Source organism: Rhincodon typus, chromosome 6 (assembly GCF_021869965.1).
Source record: "Rhincodon typus isolate 14 chromosome 6, sRhiTyp1.1, whole genome shotgun sequence".
In the NCBI taxonomy this organism is placed as follows: domain Eukaryota; kingdom Metazoa; phylum Chordata; class Chondrichthyes; order Orectolobiformes; family Rhincodontidae; genus Rhincodon; species Rhincodon typus.
This window is the reverse complement of record NC_063337.1, coordinates 28,048,382-28,073,269: the sequence shown is the minus strand read 5'-3', so window position 1 is coordinate 28,073,269 and position 24,888 is coordinate 28,048,382. Positions and strand designations below refer to the sequence as shown.

Genomic DNA, 24,888 nt, shown 5'->3' with positions numbered 1-24,888 from the left:
CAACTGTCAGAAAAAACCCATCTGGTTCACTAATGCCCTTTAGGGAAGGAAACTGCCGTCATTATCTTGTCTGGACTACATGTGGCTCATATCCCTCCAAACCTTTCCTATTCATGTACTTATCCAAATGTCTTTTGAATGTAGCAATTATATCTGCATCCACCACTCCCTCTGGCAGTTCATTCCACACACGAACCACTCTGTGTACAAAAAAAAAGTTGCCCCACATGTCCTTTTTAAATCTTTCTCCTCACACCTTAAAAATATGCCCCCAAGTTTTGAAATCCCCCCAACCTGAGGGAAAAGACCTTTGCTATTCACCTTATCTATGCTCCTCATAATTTTATAAACCTCTATAAGATCACCCCTCAGCCTTAAGTGAAAAGAGTTCCAGCCCATCCAGCCTATTTTTATAACTTAAACCCTCTATTCCTGGCAACGTTTTGGTAAATCTTTTCTGAACCTTCTCCGATTCCTATAGCAGGGTGACCTGAACTGCACAGTCCACTCCAGAAGAGGCCTCACCAATGTCCTGTACAACCATAGCATGACATCCCAACTCCTACACTCAAAGGCCTGAGCAATGAAAGCAAGCACACTAAACTGCCTTGTCTACCAGCGACATAAATTTCAAAGAATTATGTACCTGAACCCCTGCGTTTCTCTGATCTACAACCCTACCATTAACTGCCCTTTGGGAAATTAGTGATGGCCAATAAGTACTGGCCTAGCCAGTGATGCCTGGATCCTGTGAATGAATTAAAAAAAACAGTGATCCCAAGGTTTGATTTTTTTCCCCAACATCTGAATGTAGTGTATTCATTTGCTGACGATACAAAACTAGGTGGGAAAGGCAGCTGTACGAGGAGAACACAAAGAATAATCAAAGAAGTTTAATAGATTAAGTGAGTGGGCAAGCAGCTGAAAGATGGGATGCAATAGAGAGAAATGTGAGGTTGTTCACATTAATAGGAAGAAGAGAAAAGCTGAATGTTTTTAAATGATATGAAACTATTAGATGTTGGTGTTCAGAGGGATTTGGATGTCCTTGTATAGGAAATATAAAGTTAATGTGCAAATAGAGTAAAAGATTAAGAGGACCAAATCATTTGCTAACCTTTATTACATGTGCATAAATGAGCCATAATGCAGTTGTACATGGCCTTTAATGAGATCACATCTAGAGTATTGTATGCAGATTTACTCTCCGTATGTAAAGGATGAGGGGTAATGAAAATTTGTTCGATTGTTGTCTGGATGAGAGGTTGGTCCAATACAGAGTAATTGATTAGTATGGATCTGTATTCCCTAGCAGTTTGAAGAATCTGCAGTGATTCTTTGAAGTGTATGTGCTTTAGGAGGCTGCACAGTTTCGAACTGGGGCATAGCCTCAGGGTAAGGACTATTTGAGGCTCGGATAAGGTAGAATTTCTTCCCTGAAGAACTTTGAACCTTGGAATTATCTACGGTCTAAACTGGATGATCAGTCGTTTACCACATTCAAAATTAACAGTCTTGAACTCAAAGGTAGTTGAAGGAAATGCAATCAGGTGCAGAAGTGAATTGAAAGTAAAGTATCAGCCTTAGTTATGTTACAGGGAGGAGCAAGCGCAAGGGCCTAAACGTCTCGTATGTTCTTAATATCATTTCAAACTAAAAGTTATGTGTATGGGGAAAAAGATTTTTACTTCTCTTTCCAAAGTGATTTTTGTTTAATTACTCATTCATGAGTTATGGATGTGCCAACGTTTATTCATCTTCATATTTCCCCTTGAGCAGAAGATGGTGATGAGCTGCCCTTGGAAGTATCCTTGGTTTTTTTGCACATTATTAAGACTACTGACTGTTTAGTGGAAGACCTCAACCTCACCACTGTGTGTTACACAGTGTAGTTATTGCGCACAAAAACAAAGTTGCCGGAAGAGCTCAGCAGGTCTGGCAGCATCTGTGGAGGAGAAAACAGAGTTAACGTTTCGGGTCCGGTGACCCTTCCTCAGAACTGGTTATTGCGCATCCTAGTTCAATATTCCTGATTAAATATAATAAGGCACATCAAGTGAAACATATAAACTAGGAATTGGAGTGGCCATTCAGGCCTTCGAGTATGCTTTACCATTCAGTTTGATCATGGCTGTCAATGCCACCTTCTTACTTTCTCTCTATATCCCTTGATGTCTTCAATACCTAAAAAATGATCAATCTCTTTCTTGAATATGCTCAGCGGCTCAGACTTCTGTAGAAGTGAATTCCACAGATTGACCAGTCTTGAAATGAAAAAGAAATACTTTTTATCTAAATGTCCTATCCCCATATCTTGAGAATGTGATCCCTGGTTTTAGATTCTCCAACCAGGGGAAACATCTTCCCTGCATCTAGTCTGTCTAGCTCTTTTAGAATTTTGAGTTTTAATCAGATCTCCTCTCATTCTTCAAAACTCTGTTGAATAAAGGCCTAGTTGATCTAATCTCTCCTTATACAATAACCCTGCCATCTTCAGTATCAGCCTAGTGAACCTGCACTACCTCTAGCAAATATATCTGTGCATAGGTAGAGAGACCAAAACTGCATGCAGTATACCAGGTGCATTCTTGCCAAGGCCCTTTATAACTGCAGTAAGACATTCCTTCTTCTGAACTCTATCCCTTGTGCAATGAAAACAATATACCATTTGCCTTCATAATTCCTTGCTGCACCACCTGTTCACTTTCATTGACTGGTATACAAGGACATCTAGATCCCTTTGTACAGCCACATTTCCCAATATATCATCATTTAAAAAGTACTCTGCCTTTCTGGTTTTTCACATTGAAGTGTATAACTTCACATTTCTCCATGTTACAGTGCAACTGCCACATGTTTGCCCGTACACAATTCGTCAAAATCATCCTGAAGCCTCTTTGAATCCTCCTCGCAACTCACAATCCCATCTTATTTGTGTCACACACACACACACACCCCCCCATATGCGAAGAATAGCTGGGGCACTGATAATTTGAAAAAGACTCATTTATTCCCAGAGATAACACAGTGTGGAGCTGGAGGAACACAGCAGGCAGGCAGCATCAGAGGAGCAGCAAAGTTGACGTTTCAGGTCGGGACCCTTCTTTTATTCCCAGTCTCTGTTTCTGGTCTGTGAGCCAGCTTTCAATCCATGCCAGTACATTGCCTCCAATCCCTTGTGCTTTAATTTTGCCTACTTAGCCTCTGATCAAATGACTTTTTGAAATCCAGATCCACTCATTCCCCTTTATCTGTTGTACTAGTTACATCCTCAAAAAACTCTTGTAGATTAGATTTCCTTTCACAAACCCGTGCTGACTTTGTGTACTTCCATTAATCCTTTCCAAGTGTACTGTAATCATGTCTTTTATAGCAAACTCTAGCATTTTCCCCTCTATGGGCTAACCTGTCTGTAGTTCTCTGTTTTTCTCTCCCTCCTATTTGACATAATGGAGTTACATTTGCTATCGTACAATCTGTGGGAACTGCTTCAGAGTCAATGAATTTTGGAAGATGACCACCAAAGCATCCAACATTTTCAGTTCCCCTTTCTTTGGTATTCTGGGGTGCAGATTATCAGGCCCTGTGAATTTGTCAGCCTTGAACTCCGTTAATTTCTCGAGCATCATTTTCTTTAATTTTCTGTAATTGCTCTCTCTTACAAGACTCTTGGTTCCCTAACATTTCTGGGAAATTATTTGTGTTATCTTTTATGAAGACAGAAGCAATATATTTTCAATTATTCTTACCATTTCTTTGATCCCAATTATAATTTTCCCCATCTCTGATTGTAAGGCACGTCCATTTATTATTTGCTAATCATTTTCTGCGCACACAGATTTTTCAGTCAGTTTTCATGTGCCCTGGAAGTTTAGCCTCATGTTCTGTTTCCCCCTTTGGATCAATGTTTTTATATTCTACTCCTGAATTCCAAACTGTACCTAATCCTCAGACTTGCTGCGGTTTCTGGCAATTTTGTGCACCTCCAGTGTGAATCTAATACTATCCCTAATTTCTATTGTAAGCCATGGTTGAGCCACTTTTTCGGTTTAATTTTTGCATCAAATAGAAATTTATATTTGATGTAATTTTGCATACATTGCTTAAGTATGAGCCATTTTCTGTCTACCACCAACCCTTTTAGTAAGGTTCCCTAATCTATCATTTTCATTTTGTGCCTCATACCCTTATAGTCCCCATTATTTATTTTATGGTCCTAGTTTCAGATTAAACGTCTTCACTGTCCACCTTGATGGAAAATTCTACATGTTTACAGTTGCTCTTCACTAACTGAGTCCGGATAAGATTTGTTAACTAATCCCTTCTCATTGCACAATACCTCACCTGGGATAATCTACTCTCCAATTGGTTTCTCTCATATTCGTTGAAGAGGCCCATACGCATACACTTTAGAAAAGCCTCCTCTCAGTATGTTTTGCTAGTTTAGTTTGTTCAATCTATATTCAGGTCACAGTCACGCATGATTACAGTTGTAACGTTTGTGCATGTGTCTCCTGCTTAATGTCTTGCCTTACATCTTTGCTACTGTTTGGAGGCTTGTGGTCAACCCCATCAATATTTTCTGCCTTTGGTGTTTCTCATGTCGACGCATACAAATTCCACATCATGATTTTCTGAGCCGTTATCCTTCCTCACTATTGCTTTGATTTGATCCTTTACTAACAATGCTGCTCCCACCTGCTTTCCTATTTGAGATAACAACGTGTAGAGCTGGATGAACACAGCAGGCCAAGCAGCATCAGAGGAGCAGGAAGGCTGACACTTCGGGCTTAGACCCTTCAGAAAAAAGGGCCTAGGCCCGAAACGTCAGCCTTCCTGCTCCTCTGATGCTGCTTGGCCTGCTGTGTTCATCCAGCTCTACATCTTGTTATCTCAGATTCTCCAGCATCTGCAGTTCCTACTATCTCTGCTTTCGTATTTGTCTGTCCTTCCTAAATATTGAATAATGTTGGATGTTCAGTTCCCATCCTTCATCACCCTGCAGCTATCTCTTTGTAATTGTAACTATATACCATAATTGTGTATATCCAGTTTTGCTATTTATTCATCTACCTTGTTGTGAATGCTCCAGATATTAAAATACAATGCCTTTAGGCTTTGCTTATTAATATTGTTGGTCATTTTAATTTTATTTTACATTATGAAGTCATTTGGTTTTCTGCCTTCCACTTTTTCTACTCTTTTTTTTCTCTTTTGTTTCTATCCTTGTTCCCACTGCTCTGTCTTCCTGCTCAGGTTCCCATTCAAGTCTAAACCTTCCCTGGCAGCACTCGCTAGCAGCCTGTTGAGAACATTGTTCCTAGTTTGGCCTAAATGCAACCACCCTCCTCAGAACCAATACCCATATTCTCAGGAAACTGAATCTTTGTGCCATTCACCAATTCTTTGGCCATGTATTCATCTGATGTATCCTGTTATTTTTAAGCTCGCTAGCAGGTGGCATTGGTAGTAATCCTGAGATTACTACCTTAGAGGACCTGCTTTTTAATTTTTGTCCTGACCCCCTATAATCAGCTTTTCTGTTTCCCTATATTGTTCATTCACATATGAACTATGATGACTTGATCTTCACTCTTCCTCTTCTGAATGCCCTGCAACCTCTTCAAGACCCCCTGGACTCTGGCACCAGGGACACAATATACTATGCCGGTATTTCTTTTGTGGCTGCAGAAATGCCTGTCTGTTCTCCTTCCTAATGAAGCCCTGTAGCCCTATCACTCTTCTTCCTCCTGTCTTGAGCAACAGAGCCATCCATGGTGCTATGGTCCTCCCTCCGCTATTTCCTGAGAAGTCGTTTCGCCTAACAGAGTCCAAATTGATATATCTGTTTAGAGAAGGTCCACAGCGGTCTCCAGCATTACCTGCCTTCCTTTAGTTTGCCTGGTGGTCACCCATACCTTTCTGCCTGTTCAGTCTTTATCTGTGTTGTGACCACCTCACTTGAATGTGCTGACCATGGACACCCCACAGTGAGTCCATCCGCAGTTCCAGCTCTGAAATGCAATAGCAATAGCTGTAGCAGGGCACTGTTTCTGCACACATAGTCAATAGGGACATTGGAAGTGTCCATGACTTCCCACAGAGTGCAGGAGGAGCATATCATGGGTTCAAGCTCTGCTGGCATGACTTCCCTTTAGTTTACGATTATTGGTTACTCCGTTTAGAGAATACTAATTATGCAAAGGACTTTATCTACTCCAAACACTCCCATTACAGTTCAAAGTTCTTGCCTTATTTTGTTTACTCTAATAGACTGCAACTGTTTAATTAGTAAAAACAAAATAAAAGTAAAGCCTTCACCTGACTGTATTCTGTATTCTTTCTAATTTAGAGCTCTTTAAAGACACATACTGCTAGCACTCTTTCAACTGTGCCAACTACCCCCCAGGACTATTTCACTGAATTCACTACTCTCCTCGTGTTTTTTTTAAATCGTGAGTTTACCGCTCTTCTCTCATGCTGCTTTATACTGAGTTCACTGCTTTCCTCTCGCACTGGTTACTTGCATCACGCGCCTCCCCCGTCCAAAATGAATGCTTTTGAAAATGACTTCAAAGTTACTTTTTAGTTACTTTGAAGTTACTTTAAAGAAACTCTTACATGAGAACACACATTAGTCCATTCTTCTTAGTGGTTTCTGTTGTGTAAGATGATCAATATGAAAGGGTTATCCAAGGAGCTAAGCTGAAGTTCTGCCCACTCTGATATATAACACTGCCACTGTGTGGACCATTGGGCATTTTGAGGCAGTTCTGGGCAGTTGTGCCAGAGACAATCATGGTTTCTATTCATCATATTATATCAGTATGATATAACCATTAGTATAATGTAGCCTGTACATAGTTATTAAGATACAGTAAATCTTATCTTGTTCCTGAAATAAGTGTCTTTTCTGCTGAGACCTATTTGTGGTTCATCCTTCACTACAAACTACTAGGAAGGCCCTAGGCTAGCAAAGCTGGAGGAATTGGGGGCAGCATTCTACCCAAGGTATCCAGGCTTTATCATTAATATTATAACACTTTCCATGCCTCAATAATTTTGCTGATCTCATTTTATCCAAATACCGCACAGTTGGCATTATTCCTCATTGAAAAGAACATGAAAAATTAGAGCAAGAATAGTCCAAGTGGCCCTTGAAAACTGTTTTGCCATTCAATAAGATTATATTTGATCTATTCACTCCCACTGATTTCATTATTTTGGAGAAAATGACTGATGATCTCAGTCCATCACCATTCACAAACTTGAACATATTGAACCCGAAAGAAACAAATCAAGAACAAAACAGTTAACCGTGAGCCGACCCCTCCCCCTACTGCCCCCTTCTCCCGCCTCCAACACACTCCCTCCTCCTGGACACCACCCCAAGGCCTCCTACCCTCCCTCAACCTCTTCATCTCCAACTGCCGTCGTGACATCAATCACCTCAACCTCTCCACCCCTCTCACCCACTCCAACCTCTCCCCCACAGAATGTGCAGCCCTCTGCTCCCTCCACTCCAATCCCAACCTCACCATAAAACCCGCGGACAAGGGAGGCGTAGTTGTAGTATGGCGCCCTGACCTCTACATCGCCGAGGCCAGGCGCCAACTCTCTGACACCTCCTCCTACCGCCCCCTTGATCATGACCACACCCCCGACCACCAAACCATCATCTCCCAAACCATCCACAACCTCATCACCTCAGGTGACATCCCACCCACAGCCTCCAACCTCATCGTTCCCCAACCCCGCACCGCCCGCTTTTATCTCCTTCCCAAAGTCCACAAACCTGACTGCCCTGGTTGACCCATTGTCTCCGCTTGCTCCTGCCCTACCGAACTTATCTCCACCTATCTTGACTCCATTTTCTCCCCCTTGGTCCAGGAACTCCCTACCTACGTCCGTGACACCACCCAAGCCCTCCACCTCCTCCAAAACTTCTAATTCCCTGGTCTCCAACACCTCATCTTTACCATGGACGTCCAGTCCCTATACACCTGCATTCCCCATGCAGATGGCCTAAAGGCCCTCCGCTTCTTCCTATCCCGCAGGCCCGACCAGTCCCCATCCACTGACACCCTCATCCGCTTAGCCGAGCTCGTCCTCACCCTCAACAAGTTCTCTTTCAATTCCTCCCACGTCCTACAGACAAAGGGGGTGGCCATGGGTACCCGCATGAGTCCAAGCTATGCCTGCCTCTTTGTAAGTTACGTGGAACAATCCCTCTTCCGTAGCTGCACTGGCCCTAAACCCCACCTCTTCCTCCGTTACATTGATGACCGTATCGGCGCCGCCTCGTGCTCCCATGAGGAGCTCGAACAGTTCATCCACTTCAGCAACACCTTCCAACCCAACCTTAAGTTCACCTGGACCATCTCTGATACCTCTCTCTCCTTCCTGGACCTCTCTGTTTCCATCTCTAGCAACCACCTAGAGAAACCGATATCCATTTCAAGCCCACTGACTCCCACCGCTACCTAGAATACACCTCTTCCCACCCACCTTCCTGCAAAAACACCATCCCCTATTCCCAATTCCTTTGCCTCCGCCGCATCTGCTCCCAGGATGAGGCATTCATCCCGTACATCTCAGATGTCTTCGTTTTTCAAGGACTGCAACTTCCCTCCCTCAGTGGTCGAGAACGCCCTCAACCATGTCGCCTGCATTTCCTGCAACTCATCCCTCACACCCCGTCCCCGCAATAACAACAAAAGCAGAATCCCCCTCGTCCTCACGTACCACCCCACCAACCTCTGGATCCAACGCATCATCCTCCGACACTTCCGCCATCTGCAATCCGACCCCACCACCAAAGATATTTTTCCCTCCCCACCCTTATCTGCTTTCCGGAGGGACCACTCTCTCCGGGACTCCCTTATCCGCTCCACACTCCCCTCCAGCCCCACCACACCCGGCACTTTTCCCTGCAACCGCAGGAAGTGCTACACCTGCCCCTACACCTCCCCCCTCATCCCCATCCCAGGCCCCAAGAAGACTTTCCACATCGAGCAGATGTTCAACTGCACATCTGCTAATGTGGTATACTGTATCCGCTGTTGCCGTTGTGGCCTCCTCTACATCGGGGAAACCAAGCGGAGGCTTGGGGACCGCTTTGCGGAACACCTACGCTCAGTTCGCACTAAACAACTGCACCTCCCAGTCGTGAACCATTTCAACTCCCCCTCCCATTTCTCAGATGACATGTCCATCCTGGGCCTCCTGCAGTGCCACAACGATGCCACCCGAAGGTTGCAGGAACAGCACCTCATATTTCACTTGGGAACCCTGCAGCCCAATGGTATCAATGTGGACTTCACAAGCTTCAAAATCTCCCCTCCCCTGACCGCATTCCAAAACCAGCCCAGCTCGTCCCCGCCTCCCTAACCTGTCCTTCCTCCCACCTATCCCCTCCTCCCACCTCAAGCCCCACCCCCATCTCCTACCTATTAACCTCATCCCGCCCCCTTGACCTGTCCGTCCTCCCTGGACTGACCTATCCCCTCCCTAACTCCCCACCTACACTCACCTTTACTGGCCCCATCCCCGCCTCTTTGACCTGTCTGTCTCCTCTCCACCTATCTTCTCCTCTATTCATCTTCTTTCCGCGTCCTCTTCTCTCCCTATTTATTTCAGAACCCCCTTCCCCTCCCCCATTTCTGAAGAAGGGCCTAGGCCCGAAACGTCAGCTTTCCTGCTCCTGTGATGCTGCTTGGCCTGCTGTGTTCATCCAGCTCTGCACCTTGTTATCTCAGATTCTCCAGCATCTGCAGTTGCTACTATCTCTAAATCAATAACCCTGTTGGCTATGGCACTTCAAGTGCATATCCAAGTATATTTCAGATGCAGTGAGGGTTGCTGTCTCTACTACTGTTTCAGGCAGTGAGTTCCAACAGAAGTTGGTTCAAAAAAAATTGAAACATATTATGAATAGTACTGATCATTGTATCATCTCACAAGCTACAAACTGCCAATTCAAGAATGAGCTGCTTATTCTAACTGTCTCAGTTTTTAAAGATGAATCCATGCTAATGTAATCTCAGTGGTGCCATGTCGACTAAGCATATGTCAGTTTCATCAAGCTTAAGAAACAGGAGAAGGAGAAGACCATATGACCCTGAACCACCTCCAGCATTGATTATAGACATGGCTGATTTTGATTTTCAACCCACTTTCCAGCCTGCTTCCCATATGCCTTAACTACCTGATAGGCCTGTCTAGCTTAATCTTAATTAAGTATATTCAATGATGGCACACCTACAGCCCTCCAGGGGAGAATATTTCAAAGATCCATAGTCCTTTGAGTGAAGACTTTGTTTTTCTGTTCCTCACAGTTTTAAATATTATCAGCCCCTTATCCTCATTAGTTATAAATTATGGAGCTCAGAGAAATTGTAACTGATTAATTAGTGGCTAGCTTGAATTGTTCATTTTAAACTTGTTTTCACAAGCATAAGAAGGGGTCCCCCTCAGAAGTGTCTGCAATCTGAGCTAGTGAATGTGAGAGTCAGTTTTTTTTTATTTGAAGCCTTTTTTGCTTTGATTTGGCAAATAACTGATTGCCCAAATTAAGAGAAGTTGTTGTACTACAGCCTTAAATTGGGATATACAAGCTCTGAGAAGCTGTAGCTAGGTAATTAGTGGCTGACTTCAACAGTATTTTTAAGCCTGAGTTATTTTCACAAAGCATAAATAGAGGCCTCCTTCAATACTGCTTTGGTTGTACAGAGCATTGAGTGAGATCAATGAGGGGCTGGGTGGAGATACTTCTTTATTATATCTTTTTCAGCCACCTGGACTTGTTTGTAACTTTGGTTCAGAAGGAAAAATTGATTGAAGAGTACTTGTGAGTTGCAATAGGTTTTAAAGTTACAGGATTGGAGATCAGTTTAGCCAAGCGAAGTGTACATTCTGTTTTGTGAGGTCATAGACATGCTATGTATCAAGCTGCAAAGCTTTGAACGCTAAGTTTTGGGCATTGAGAGGCAACTAGAATCACTGTTGTTTATTCACAAAGCAGAAGACCATATGGATAGAAAGTTTATGATGTGTCAGGTTAGAACTATACTGACAAAGGGGGAATGGGTGACCGCTAGAAATTCTAAAGAAAGCTGATTGGCATTTTAGGAGTCCGCTGAGTCTGTCTTCCATGCTAATTTGTATTCTACTTTTGAATACCGGTGAAGCAATGGTTCCTCAGGAGAGTGCAACCAGAGTCAAACCAGTGGCACCACAGCTGTACAGAGAAGGGAGGAGATGAAAGACAAAGAAAGAAGAGCAATAGTGACAGGAAATTCCATACTCAAGGGTTCTGACAAGCGTTTCTCTGACCATTGACGTGACTCCAGAATGGTACATTGCTTCCCTATTCCCAGGGTAAAGCATTTCACAAAGTTGCTGTGGGACATTTTTCTGGTGTGGGTGATCATAATTCATGTTGGTTCCAGTGACTTAGGTAGAAATGGTTATATGGTCCTAAAAGATTTGAGGGATTTAGTTTGGAGATTGAAAGGCAGAACATCCAGAGCAGTAATCTCAGGATTGCCCCCAGTCCCAATTACAGCGGGCATAAAAGGAATTGAACATATAGCTGGAAAGTTGTAGGAGAGCAGACATCAAATTTCTGGGACATTGGGATCATATTTAGAAAAGGTGATAACTTGTATGAGCCAGGCAGTCTGCACTTGAATAGTACTGGGATAAACAAACTTGAAGAGAGATTTGTGAATACTGTTGTGAAAGGTAAATTGATGGAGAAGTGGGAACCTGAGGCAAAATTAAGAACAAGGATTGAGAGGCTCTCTGTAAGTGAAAGTGAAAGACAGAGGAAGCTGAGGAATTTGGCAGTATTTTGTAAGTGAAAGGAGTATAGCAAATAAAACCATTGAGCTCAGTGCACAGATGAACATGTGGCGGCGTTGTATCATAAACATATAACGGAATCATAGCTTAAAGAGACACAAGAATTGGAACTTGGGTCCCTGGATATAAAGTTTACAGGCAGGATGAAAAACAAAGGGTGGGGGTGTAGCCTTATTGATTAAAGGGTCAATTAGAGTTGAGAGGTGGGATTATATAGTAAATGAAGTATCATATGAGGCCGAATGGGTTGAACTCAGAAACAAAAAAGTGGCAACCACACTGTTCGGCTTGGACAGTAGACCTACAAATAATGGGAGCAAGTTAGAGGAGCAAATGCATAGACAAATTTCTGAGTGCAAAAATAACAGGACAGTAATAGTTGGGAACTTCAACTACCCAAATAACTTTTGGGATGCAAACGGTGCAAAAGGCACAGAGGGCACAGAATGCAAATTGCATTCAAGAAAACATTTTAGCCAATAAAAGACAAGCCCAATGACAGAGAGCGCAGTTCTAGATTTAGTTTCAGGAAATGAACCTGGGCAGGTGCATGAAGTAGCAGATGGAGACTATTTTTGACATAGTAATCATAATGCGGTTAGATTAGCATCATTATAGAGGGGGACAAAGAACACAGAGTAAAAGTTCTAAATTGAGGAAGGCAAATTTTGCAAAGCTGAGAAAGATCTGGCATAAGTGAACTAGGTATAGCCACTTGCAGGAAAGTATGTAGAAAATCCACAGGAGGCATTCAAATATGAGATTCTATAGAATCTACAAGCCCTGTGTCCTCATGGAGGAAACAAGTGGTACTGCCAAATTCAGAAGCTCCAGGTTTTTCAGAAGTTTACAGGAAGAGATAAAGCTGAAAAATGGAGCTTATGACAGTCTAAAAAATATAATACTTTAGGAAGCTTGGAGGAGTATTGAAAATACAGGACTGAAGTGATAAGGAAATTAGGAAAGGCTTTGCTGTCAGCAGAGAGGCCCCTCCTTCTCTTTTCATACCTAACATTTATACCTCTGTGACATTTCCTATTGCTCCTTTGCCACCTTATTACTTGCTTTGTCTTTCACTCTAGGCACTCTCACCATCTGTTCCTCTTGGTCATATTCCTCCTCCTTTGTCACTAGCATAAAAACAATAATTTTCAGCAGCTTTCAGTTTTGAAGAGTCATACTGGACTCAAAATATTTCCTCCATTTCTCTTCCCACAAATGCTGCCAGACTTGCTGAGTTTCTCTAGAACTTTGGTTTTTATTTCAGATTTCTAGCATCAGAAGTATATTCGTTATCAATGTAAAATATTAGCCGATAAAGATGTTTTCAGTACGTTAAGAGCAACAGAATGAGTAAGAAAAAAGATAGGTGGATGCACATGGTAAAGTGTGCACAGATCAGAAGATGTGTGAAAGATCCTAATAAATGTCTCTGTCTTCAAAAAGGTGAAGGATGAAATAGACATTCTCGTTAAAAGAAGAATATCAAACACTACATCAAATGACTATAATAAGAAGGGGAGTACTGGAGGACTCACCTTGAAGGGGGTATATTACCAGGGCCAAATGATTTGTACCTTAAGCTGTTAAAAGAAGCCAAGGTGGAAATGACAGATGATCTGAAGATTGTACACTAATCCTCCTAGATACAAGTGAGGTATGAGGGGATTAGATGTTTGTGAACATTGTACTGCTTTCAAAAAAGGCTGCAAGAGATGGGGCCAAGTAATCACAGACTAGTCAGTCTGACCTCGATGGTGGGCAGTACCAGTACTAAAAGATGATGAAAGTGATATTAATCAGGGATAGTCAGCATGGTATATTCAGGGAATGTTGGATCTTAATATGAATTTTTGAGGAAGTAACTAGAAGGATTGAGGGTATTGCAGTAGATTTTATGTCCAGAAATATTAGTGAAATATTTGACAAGCTCCCACATGGTAGACTGTTCAGAAAAATTAAAGCCCAGAAGAAACAGAGGAATGTAGCAAGTTGGATCCAAAATTGGCTCAGGAAACAAAGTGAAATAGTCAACGGATGTTTTTCACAAAAGCACTTTCCAGTGGTGTTCCACAGGGCTCAAGTATTGGAGCCTTTGTTGTTTGTGGCGTGTGTTCATAATTTAAACTTAAACGTAGGAGGCGTGATTGAGAAATTTACTGGCAACACAAATTTGTGGTGTATTTGATAGTCAAAGGGATAGCTTATTCTGGGATGATATTAGTGGTTTATTTGAGGCAGTAGAATGTGCAAGTGGAATTCAGTCTGGAGAAGTGAGAGTTTATGCAAGGAAAGCAAGGGAAGATGCAATAAAATGAAGCAGCATTGCAAGGGCTAGAGGAAGTAAATGACCCACTAGTGTATGTTCTCAAATTCCTGAAAGTGGCAGGACAGGTTGATAAAGTAGTGAAGAAGCCATATGGAATGTTTTTCTTCATTCACTGAGGTACTTAATTTAAAAAAAGTAGGGAAGTAATTCTGGAACTATATAAGATGTGTGTTAGGCCACTGCTGGAGTTTTGCATACAGTCCCGGTAATCTTATTACTGGAATTACTTAATTGCTTTAGAGAGAGAAAAGAGGAGATTGACAAGAATGTTGCCAGGACCTGAAATTTGCAACCATGAGGAAAGATTGGATAGGATAGGATTATGTTCCTTAGAACAGGAGAGGTTGAGGGGTTCCTAATTGAAGTGTAGGAAATAATGACAGACTTGGATAGAGTGGACAGGGAAGATCTATTTCTTCTATTGGAGAAGTCACTTACAGAAGGGTACAGATTTAAGGTGTTTGGAAGAAGGATTAAAGGGGACATGAGGTAAAACCTATTCACCCAGAGGGTGCGAATTTCTGGAATTTGTCTTTTGGAAATTTCTTAGTCTTTGGAATGTATCCATGCCATGTATTCTGAAATATCCACTTAACTGTCTGCCACTGTACTTCTTTTGAACTATCATTTAACCTAATTTGCCTATATACTTCAGCTAACTATTTTTTCATGGAAGAATATTTAAATTTTAAAAAGAGGAGTCTTGGATTCACTCTCCCTCAAATTGAATACAATGGCAATCATGTCATGACTACTGCTGCCTAAGGGTGCCTTCATTATAACATTAATTAATCTGGTTTTGTTACATAATACCAAGTTTAGTATGTTCCACTCTGTAGTCATTTCTATAAAATGCTGTTCTAGAAGCTATACCAATAATATTTTATGAACGCCTCCCTTAGGCTATCTTTACCCAACTGATTTTTCCAGTCTATATGTAGATCAAAATCTCCCATTACTCCCTTATGCTCTGTTCAGCTGGAAAGAGCCTGTACACCACTCCCACAATTCACTTCTTACCTTCTTCATCTCATCTCTCCCCACAATGCTTCTCTGTCCTGATTTTCTGAACTTGGGTCATCCCTGTTTATTGTCCTAATACCATCATTAACTAACAGTGCCACATCTCCACCTTTTCCTAGTTTTTAAGAATTCTTTTCTAGTATGCGGATGTTGCTGGCAACGCCCGTATTTGCTGCCTGCTGGTCCATTGCAGAGGACAGTTAAGAGCCAACCACATTGCAGTGGTTCTTGAGTCACATGCAGCCGAGAGCAGATAAGGATGGTAGATTTCCTTCCCTAAAGGATGTTGGTGAACCAGTTGGGCATTTACACCAATCGATAATTGTCATACACTAGCTTTTAATTACAGATTTATTAATTAAATTTATACTGCACCATCTGCCATGGTGAGAATTGACCCTGTCCCCAGAACATTAGCCTAGGCTTCTAAATTATTAGTCAACTGACTTTACCACAATGCCATCACCTCCCAGTAATGTTCCTAGCCTTCGTTAATGTCTTATACTCTTCAAAATTCAGTCCCAAATCATGTAATTAATGACAACCAGATTGTACATAGTTATTTCTATTTGCATTCTCAGAACATCAGTTTTGTTTTTTTTTTAAATGATATATGCATTCAGATACAGAACCTTTAGTTTTTTTTAGTCTTATGTAAATTCTAATCTCTCTTCCAGTCATGTTCTGTTAATAATTTCTCATATTGATACAGTCCTATTTGATCTTGACTCTATTCTTTGATTATCCATTATCTTCCCAATTTTGGTCCCTTGGCCCCACTATTAATTTTCCAATCCAATCTTTGATTATTATACCATCACAGTATGTTGTAGTTTGAGTATATTTCTAAAAGCCTTTCAGCTCACATTAATACAGAATATGAAAATGCAGACACAAACTCAGTAATGGCTGGAAAAACACAGCAGCATCTATGGCGAGAAAGCAGAGTCAATGTTTTGGGTCCATTAACCCTTCTTCAGAGCTGAACATATTCTGAAGAAGGGTCACTGGACCCAAAACATTAACTCTGTCTCCACAGGTGCTGCGACTTGCTGAGTTTTTTTCAGCAATTTCTGACTTTGTTTCTGACTTCCAGCATCTCCAGTTCTTTGGTTTTTATGAAAATGCGGACCTCTGCACATAGAAATAAATAAGTCAGTCTCTCACTGAAGCTACTTATTCTGATTAAAAGGATCTGATCAGAAAATCATCTGTTTTTATTTAGGGAGGTCTAAAATGTACCATTGACAATGCTGACTGGACCCAAAATGTTAACTCTGCTTTCTCTCCACAGATTCTGCCAGACCTGCTGAGTTTTTCCGGCAATTTTTGATTTTGTTTCTGACTTCTAGCATCCACAGTTCCTTTTTTTTTAATGAAAATGCAGTGAGAATTAGTGATTCAAACAAAAGCACAAATTGTGCAAAACAAGCCAAATATATATACTTTCGGAGATGCTTTTGTTTCATTTTGATTTGGACCAGCATCACTCCTTTTATGTGCCCTCATTTGCACTATGTTCTCCATTGTTCATTGATGTCAGGCGGAAGAAAGAGTGACAAGAATTACATTTGGTTCAACTGATCTCTGCTACCATTTATGCTCCAGATTTGATTCTTCCCATCATATTTCATTAACCATTTAGCATAACTTTCTGTTCTTTTCCCTTTATGCTTACCTAGCTTCCCACTAAAGACATTAAATTATTCGCCACTGTAAAAGGAATATGTCACACATACTTGAAAGCAAATAGATCATAGAATCATAGAATCCCTACAGTGTGGAAACAGGTCCTTCGGCCCAACAAGGCCACACCGACCCTCAGAGCACCCACCCAAACCCATCCCTCTATAACCCACCTAATCTACACATCCCTGAACACTATGGGCAATTTAGCAAAGCCAATCCACCTAGCCTGCACATCTTTGGACTGTGGGAGGAAACCAGAACACCCGGAGGAAACACACACAGACAGTCGATAGATTTTAGTATTTTAATAAAGGTACTTTTCATGTACAATATAAATCTATACATTAGTATACCCTTGAGAGGATGTTACATTTACTGTATTTTTCTATATTCTTAGGAGTGTTGTTGTACCTGTGAAGAAACCACCTCCAGGCAGTTTGGCCGTTAATACAGTTGGTGGTATCGGTACTACGAGTAGTCTCGTCACTGGCAATACAACCAACGTAATCTCTCCTGCAACAGCCACACCAAAAAGTATGATAAATACTACAGGTACAGTCACCAAAAGTCTGGTTATATAGGCTGAAGTGCTTATTGAGAGAAATATTGAAATAAACGTATATTAATGTTTACCTCTTTACTGTGAAATGTTACGAAGATGTTTCAGTATGAAATTCAGCAAAATATATTTTCTACGTATAACATATATTGATATGGCAATGGTTACAAGCATAGATGTGTTCTTCTTGCTGTTCCACTCTTCTCCAGATGTTGTGCAGATAACTTTATTTTATTCATTTGTGGGACTTGGGCATTGCTGGCTGGCCAGCATTTATTGCCCGAGACTAGTTGCCCATGAGAGGGTGGTGAGCTGCCTTCTTGAATCACTGCAGTCCTCCTGCTGTGGGCTGTCCCACAATGCCATTAGGGAGGGAATTCCAGGATTTTGACCAAGTGACAGTGAAGGAATGATGATATATTTCCAAGTCAAGATGGTGAGTGACTTGGAGGGGAACTTGAAGATGGTGGTGTTCCCATATATCTGCTACCCATGTGCTTCCAGATGTAAGTGGTCATGGGTTTGGAAGGTGCTGTCTGAGGATCTTTGGTGAATTTCTTGCAGTGCACCTTGTAGACAGTACATGCTGCTTCTACTGAGCGTCGGTGGTGGAGGGAGGGGATGCTTGTAGATGTAGCACCAATCAAGTGGGCTGCTTTGTCCTAGATGGTGTCAAGCTTCTTGAGTGTTGTTGGGGCTGCACTCATCCAGGCAAGTGGGGAGCATTCCATCACCCTCCTGACTCATGCCTAGTAGTTGGTGGACAGGCTTTGAGGAGTTAGGAGATGAGTTGATTGCTGCAATATTCCTAGTTTCTGACCTGCTCTTGTAGCCACCGTGTTTATGTGATGAGTCCAGTTGAGTTTCTGATCAATGATATCCTCCAGGATGTTGATAGTGGGGGTTTTAAGTGATGGTAACACCATTGAATGCCAAGGGGTGGTGGTTAGGTTGTCTTATTCGTGATGGTCATTGCCTGGCAATTGTGTGGCGCAAGTGTTACTTGTCACTTGTCAGCCCAAACCTGGATATTGTCCAGATCTTTTTGCATGGACTGCTTCAGTATCTGAAGAGTCGTGAATGGTGCTGAACATTATGCAATCATCGGCAAACATCTCCACATCTGACCTTATGATGAACGGAAGGTCATTGATGAAGCAGCTGAAGATAGTTGTGCCGAGGACACTACCCTGAGGAACTCCTGCAGAGATGTCCTGGAGCTGAGATGATTGACCTCCAACAACCACATGTCAGATATGACTTCAACCACTAGAAAGTTTGCCCCCGATACCCATTGATTCCAATTTTGCTAGGGCTCCTTGATGCCACACCCGACCAAATGCAGCCTTGATGTCAGGGGCTGTCACTCTCACCTCACCTCTGGAATTCAGCTCTTTTGTCCATATTTGAACCAAGGCTGTAATGAGGTCAGGAGCTGAATAGTCCTGGTGGAACCCAAACTGGGCGTCTCTAAGCAGGTTATTTCCAAGCAGGTGCTGCTTGATACCACTGTTGATGACACCTTCTGTCACTTTACTGATGATGGAAAGTAGACTGATGGGACAGTAGTTGGTTGGGTTGGATTTGTCCTGCATTTTATGTATAGGACATAATTGGGCAATTTTCCACATTGTCGGGTAGATACCAATGTTGTAACTGTACTAGAACAGCTTGGCTGGGGAGTGGCAAGTTCTAGAGCACAAGTCTTTACTACTATTGTCAGAAAGTTGTCAGGGCCCGTAGCCTTTGTAGTATCCAGTGTCGCTAACCATTTCTTGATATCACATGGAGTGAATCAAATTGGCTGAAGACTGGTATCTGTAATGCTGGGGACCACTGGACGAGGCTGAGATGGATCATCCACTTGACACTTCTAGCTGAAGATTGTTGCAAAAGCTTCAGCCTTATCTTTTGTGGTGATGTGCTAGTCTCTTCCATCATTGATGATGGGTATATTTGTGGAGCCTCTTCCTCCAGTGAGTTGTTTAATTGTCCACTGCCATTCGCAACTGGATGCAGCAGAGCTGCAGAGCTTAGATCTGATCTGTTGGTTGTGGGATCGCTTAGCTCTATCTATCACTTGCTGCTTATGCTGCTTAGCGTGCAAGTAGTCCTGTTTGGTGGCTTCACCAGCTTGACACCTCGTCTTCAGATATACCTAGTGCTGCTTCTGGCATACCCTCTTGCACTCTTCATGAAACCAGAGATGATCCCCTGTCTTGATGGTAATGGTTTAGTGAGAGATATGCAAGGTCATGAGGTTACAGATTGTGCTGGAGTATAATTCTGCTGATGTTGATGGCCCACAGTGCTGCATGGATGCCCAGTCATGAGTTGCTAGATCTGTGTGAAGTCTGGCCCTTTTAGCTCAGTGATAGTACCACACAACATGATGGAGGTTGTTCTCAATGTGAAGATGAAGCTTCGTCTCCACAAGGACTGTGCGATGGTCACTCCTACTAATACTGTCATGGACAGATGCAACTGCAGCTGGCAGATTGGTAAGGATGAGGTCAAGTATGTTTTTGCCTCTTGTTTGTTCCCTCACCACCTGCCACACACCCAGTCTAGCAGCTATGTCCTTTAGGACCTAACCAGCTCGATCATTAGTACTGCTACCAAGCCACTCTTGGTGGCGGGCATTGAAATCCCCCACCCAGAGTACATTTTGTGCCCTTACCATTCTCGGTGCTTCCTCCAAGTGTTGTTCCACATGGAGGAGTACTGATTCTTCAGGTGAGGGAGGATGGTATGTGGTGATCAGCAGGAAGTTTCCTTGCCCATGTTTAACCTAATTTGTTGTATAAAATGCTAATTTTAATCAATCATAGGAAATAAGCACAATCTGATTTTCCCAATAACAAATTGCAATCTGTGCAATTTTCTAAATAGTCTTGCGTGTTGCAATTTCATTATTGTTTAAATTGAAACTGTCAGGATGTCCTGAGGTTTATTCTTGTGCAAACAAATATGCTTTCATATTATTTGGCGGTTCTCAAGAATAGTGAAGATTGCCCATTGATTTTCCTCTCTCTTGCCGCAAAGGAAGTTGTAAGGATGGATATTCATAGCATTGGTGATACTCCGTGGAGGAATGAAAATTGTAGCCAAGACACAATGGAAATTCTGCACCCAGTTCCTTGGGTTTACGATTTTCACAGTGCTGCTTAAGGGTACAGGCTGGTTTTGATTCTGCACTTTCTGACCTGACCTGCTCCACTGTAGGGATAGTCATGCCCGAGGCCTCAGCAATTTCCATTGAGTCAGACCAGCTTTCAAAGAACATTTATTTCACTATATCTCAGAGATGTCATGAGCCATAGTTTGAGTGAGACAGTCTTTTGAAAGGTAGGTTTAGAACATCTTGCCCTCTAGCTATGCTGTGCCCATCCACCCACTTCCCATTGCTCATCATACCCTCCATTCTAAACGATGCTTCTTCATCTGTCCCCTGTTTTTCCTGTGTTGCACGCTCATGAATGCCTGGCTCCCAGCCTAACATCATCATCCTATGGTAATTTACACACAATAGAGGTTTCAAATGTTTACCTTTTTTAAGCTTAACACATCCTGTTTCAGTCCAGTGATTCTGCACAGAACATATAGCACAGAAATGGCTGAAGAGACTGGATGCAATCATGATGGTTTGCTTTGCCGGAGGTTCTGGAACAAGGGGTCATTATCTCAAGGTACACAGTCATTTGGGACTGAGATGAGGAGAATTATTTTAACTCAGAGGTTGGTGAACCTGTGGAATTTGCTACAACAGAAGACTGTGGAGGTGGTCACTGAATATGTTTCAGAAATAAACAGATTTCTACAAGCTGTTGAGAGGTTTGGGGAGGGCATGGGAGTGTGGATCAGCCATGATCATATTAAATGGTGAGGCAGACTATATGGCCTAATCCTAATTTTCTAAATAGTGCTGGAATGGGCATGGAGTGTTCAAGGATCCATGGCCATGGGAGGTGATGCATAACTTGGCATTGAGAGTATGAATCTCCATAGGAGGGGGAGGGGCAGTGTTGAGAGGTAATGGGGCCTGGTGTGGAGGTTATGATTGGCTATGGGAGGGTAGATGAAGGGTACTGGGGTGATTAGGTGGATGTTGTTTGGGATGTGGGAGGGTGGGAGCGCTTGAGGAGTACAGATGGTGTTGGACATAAGCGCCAGAGAAACCTACTGTTCGCATAAACTGTTAAACACCCTGCCTTCATATCAGAAAGATCCTAAAGCTGCCTTTGAACTCTTGCTGAGGATAAAGTGTATGCCTTTTATATTCAGCCCTCCCCAAAGATTTGAAAATTGCAGCTGTGAAAATGCTGTTTTTTGAGACAGGCTTGGAAGACTGGTATCTTCTTTATTTCTGCATGGTTGAAAATCTAGTCTATGATCATCCATTCTGAAGACAGAGAAATTAACCTACATTCATTGCTATGATACTGCTTCGTAGTGTATTATTTTCTGTAATTGTAATGTTAAGATTGTTTCTAATATCTTTAACCAATTATCATATTACAGTTATTTCCAGAAATAAAGTGATACAACAAGAATATCTCAAAAAAGAATTCAAAACTAGGCTTTAATAGTCTTTGCTCGTAAAGTAACCAATTGACTGACTTGTCAACATTTAAGTTCAAATTTAAACCAATTCGACTGACTTAAATTTGTATGATGCCTTAAATATCCTTAGGACATCCCACACTTTCACAGTTAATGAATTACTCCTGATATGTGGCTCATGTCATTTATCATTAGCATATAGCTAACACAAATAGCAATAAGATAAATGACCCGCAGATCCATTTATTAAGTGTGCCAGTTAAGGAATAAGTATTGGTCAGCGTGCTGAGAGAATGTCTCCATTCCTCTTCAAACAGTTTCGTCTCCAAGAGTCCTTTTACATTTATCTAACAGCAGAAATAATATGAGTTAGGAGCCTCTCAGTTTAATAATCCCTCATTTCAATGTCTCATCGAAAGATGTAAGCAATCAATGTAGATCCATGTACTCAAGTTCTGGTGTGGAGTTTGAGATACAAAGTTTTGAGACAAAGGCAAGAATATTACAACTGAGTTTAAAACATTTAGCCTCTAATGCATTTGAGTGTACATGACCTGCAACTGAGTCATTGTATTTATAGATTTAGGAAGAGGCAAGCTGCCTTTTAAGATAAAGGAAAATGTAACGTCGACCTGGGATGGCAATGCACTGTTCAAAGCAAGTATTCTTACTCCAGAGATAGTAGGAACTGCAGATGCTGGAGAATCCGAGACAACAAGGTGCAGGGCTGGATGAACACAGCAGGCCAAGCAGCATCATAGGAGCAGAGAGGCTGACGTTTCGGGCCTAGACCCTTCATCAGAAAAGGGGGAGGGGAAGGGGGTTTTGAAATAAATAGGGAGAGAGTGGGAGGCGGATAGAAGAGGGATAGAGGAGAGGATAGGTGGAGAGGAAACAAACAGGTCGAAGAGGCGGGGATGGGGCCAGGAAAGGTGAGTGTAGGTAGGGAGTTAGGAAGGGGATAGGTCAGTCCAGGGAGGACGGACAGGTCAAGGGGGCGAGATGAGGTTGGTCGGTAGGAGATGGAGGTGCGGCTTGAGGTGGGAGGAGGGGATAGGTGGGAGGAAGAACAGGTTAGGGAGGCAGGGACGAGTTGGACTGGTTTTGGGATGCGGTGGGGGGAGGGGAGATTTTGAAACTTGTGAAATCCACATTGATACCATTGGGCTGCAGGGTTCCCAAGCGGAATATGAGTTGCTGTTCCTGCAACCTTCGGGTGGCATCGTTGTGGCACTGCAGGAGGCCCAGGATGGACATGTCGTCTGAGGAATGGGAGGGGGAGTTGAAATGGTTCGCGACTGGGAGGTGCAGTTGTTTATTGCGAACCGAGCGTAGGTGTTCTGCAAAGCGGTCCCCGAGTCTCCGCTTGGTTTCCCCGATGTAGAGGAAGCCACACCGGGTACAGCGGATGCAGTATACCACATTGGCAGATGTGCAGGTGAACATCTGCTTGATGTGGAAAGTCTTCTTGGGGCCTGGGATGGGGGTGAGGGAGGAGGTATGGGGGCAGGTGTAGCACTTCCTGTGGTTGCAGGGAAAAGTGCCGGGTGTGGTGGAGCTGGAGGGGAGTGTGGAGCGGACAAGGGAGTCACGGAGAGAGTTGTCCCTCCGGAAAGCAGATAAAGGTGGGGAGGGAAAGATGTCTTTGGTGGTGGGGTCGGATTGCAGATGGCGGAAGTGTCGGAGGATGATGCGTTGGATCCGGAGGTTGGTGGGGTGGTACGTGAGGACGAGGGGGATTCTTTTTTGGTTTTTATTGCGTGGACGGGGTGTGAGGGATGAGGTGCGGGAGATGTGGGAGACACGGTTGAGGGCGTTCTCGACCACCGAGGAGGGGAAGTTACGGTCCTTGAAAAACGAGGACAACTGAGATGTACGGGAGTGGAATGCCTCATCCTGGGAGCAGATGCGGCGGAGGCGAAGGAATTGGGAATAGGGGATAGCATTTTTGCAGGAAGGTGGGTGGGAGGAGGAGTATTCTAGGTAGCTGTGGGAGTCGGTGGGCTTGAAATGAATATCGGTTTCGAGGTGGTTGCCCGATATGGAGACAGAGAGGTCCAGGAAGGGGAGAGAGGTGTTAGAGATGGTCCAGGTAAATTTAAGGTTGGGGTGGAAGGTGTTAGTGAAGTGTATGAACTGTTCGAGCTCCTCGTGGGAGCACGAGGCGGCACCGATACAGTCATCAATGTAACGGAGGAAGAGGTGGGGTTTAGGGCCGGTGTAGGTACGGAAGAGGGATTGTTCCACGTAACCTACAAAGAGGCAGGCGTAGCTTGGGCCCATGCGGGTACCCATGGCTACCCCCTTTGTCTGTAGGAAGTGGGAGGAATTGAAAGAGAAGTTGTTGAGTGTGAGGACGAGTTCGGCTAAGCGGATGAGGGTGTCAGTGGAGGGGGACTGGTCGGGCCTGCGGGACAAGAAGAAGCGGAGGGCCTTAAGGCCATCTGCATGGGGAATGCAGGTGTAGAGGGACTGGACGTCCATGGTAAAGATGAGGTGTTGGGGACCGGGGAATTGGAAGTTCTGGAGGAGGTGGAGGGCGTGGGTGGTGTCACGGACATAGGTAGGGAGTTCCTGGACCAAGGGGGAGAAAATGGAGTCGAGATAGTTGGAGATCAGTTCGGTGGGGCAGGAGCAGGCGGAGACAATGGGTCGACCGGGGCATTCAGGTTTGTGGATTTTGGGAAGGAGATAGAAGCGGGCAGTGCGAGGTTGGGGAACGATGAGGTTGGAGGCCGTGGGTGGGAGGTCACCGGAGGTGATGAGGTTGTGGATGGTTTGCGAGATGATGGTTTGGTGCTCAGGGGTGGGGTCATGATCAAGGGGGCGGTAGGAGGAGGTGTCGGAGAGTTGGCGTCCG

General features: G+C 43.3%; 1 protein-coding gene across 1 annotated transcript in view; it reads left to right on the top strand.

Annotated features, from left to right (window-relative positions):
- nbeaa (neurobeachin a) overlaps positions 1-24,888 on the top strand; it is an 831,637-nt gene that overhangs the window by 315,294 nt on the left and 491,455 nt on the right. Inside the window, exon 31 of the mRNA XM_048597909.1 lies at positions 17,304-17,458. Coding sequence (XP_048453866.1) covers positions 17,304-17,458 — 155 coding nt within the window. The remainder of the gene's footprint in view (positions 1-17,303; positions 17,459-24,888) is intronic.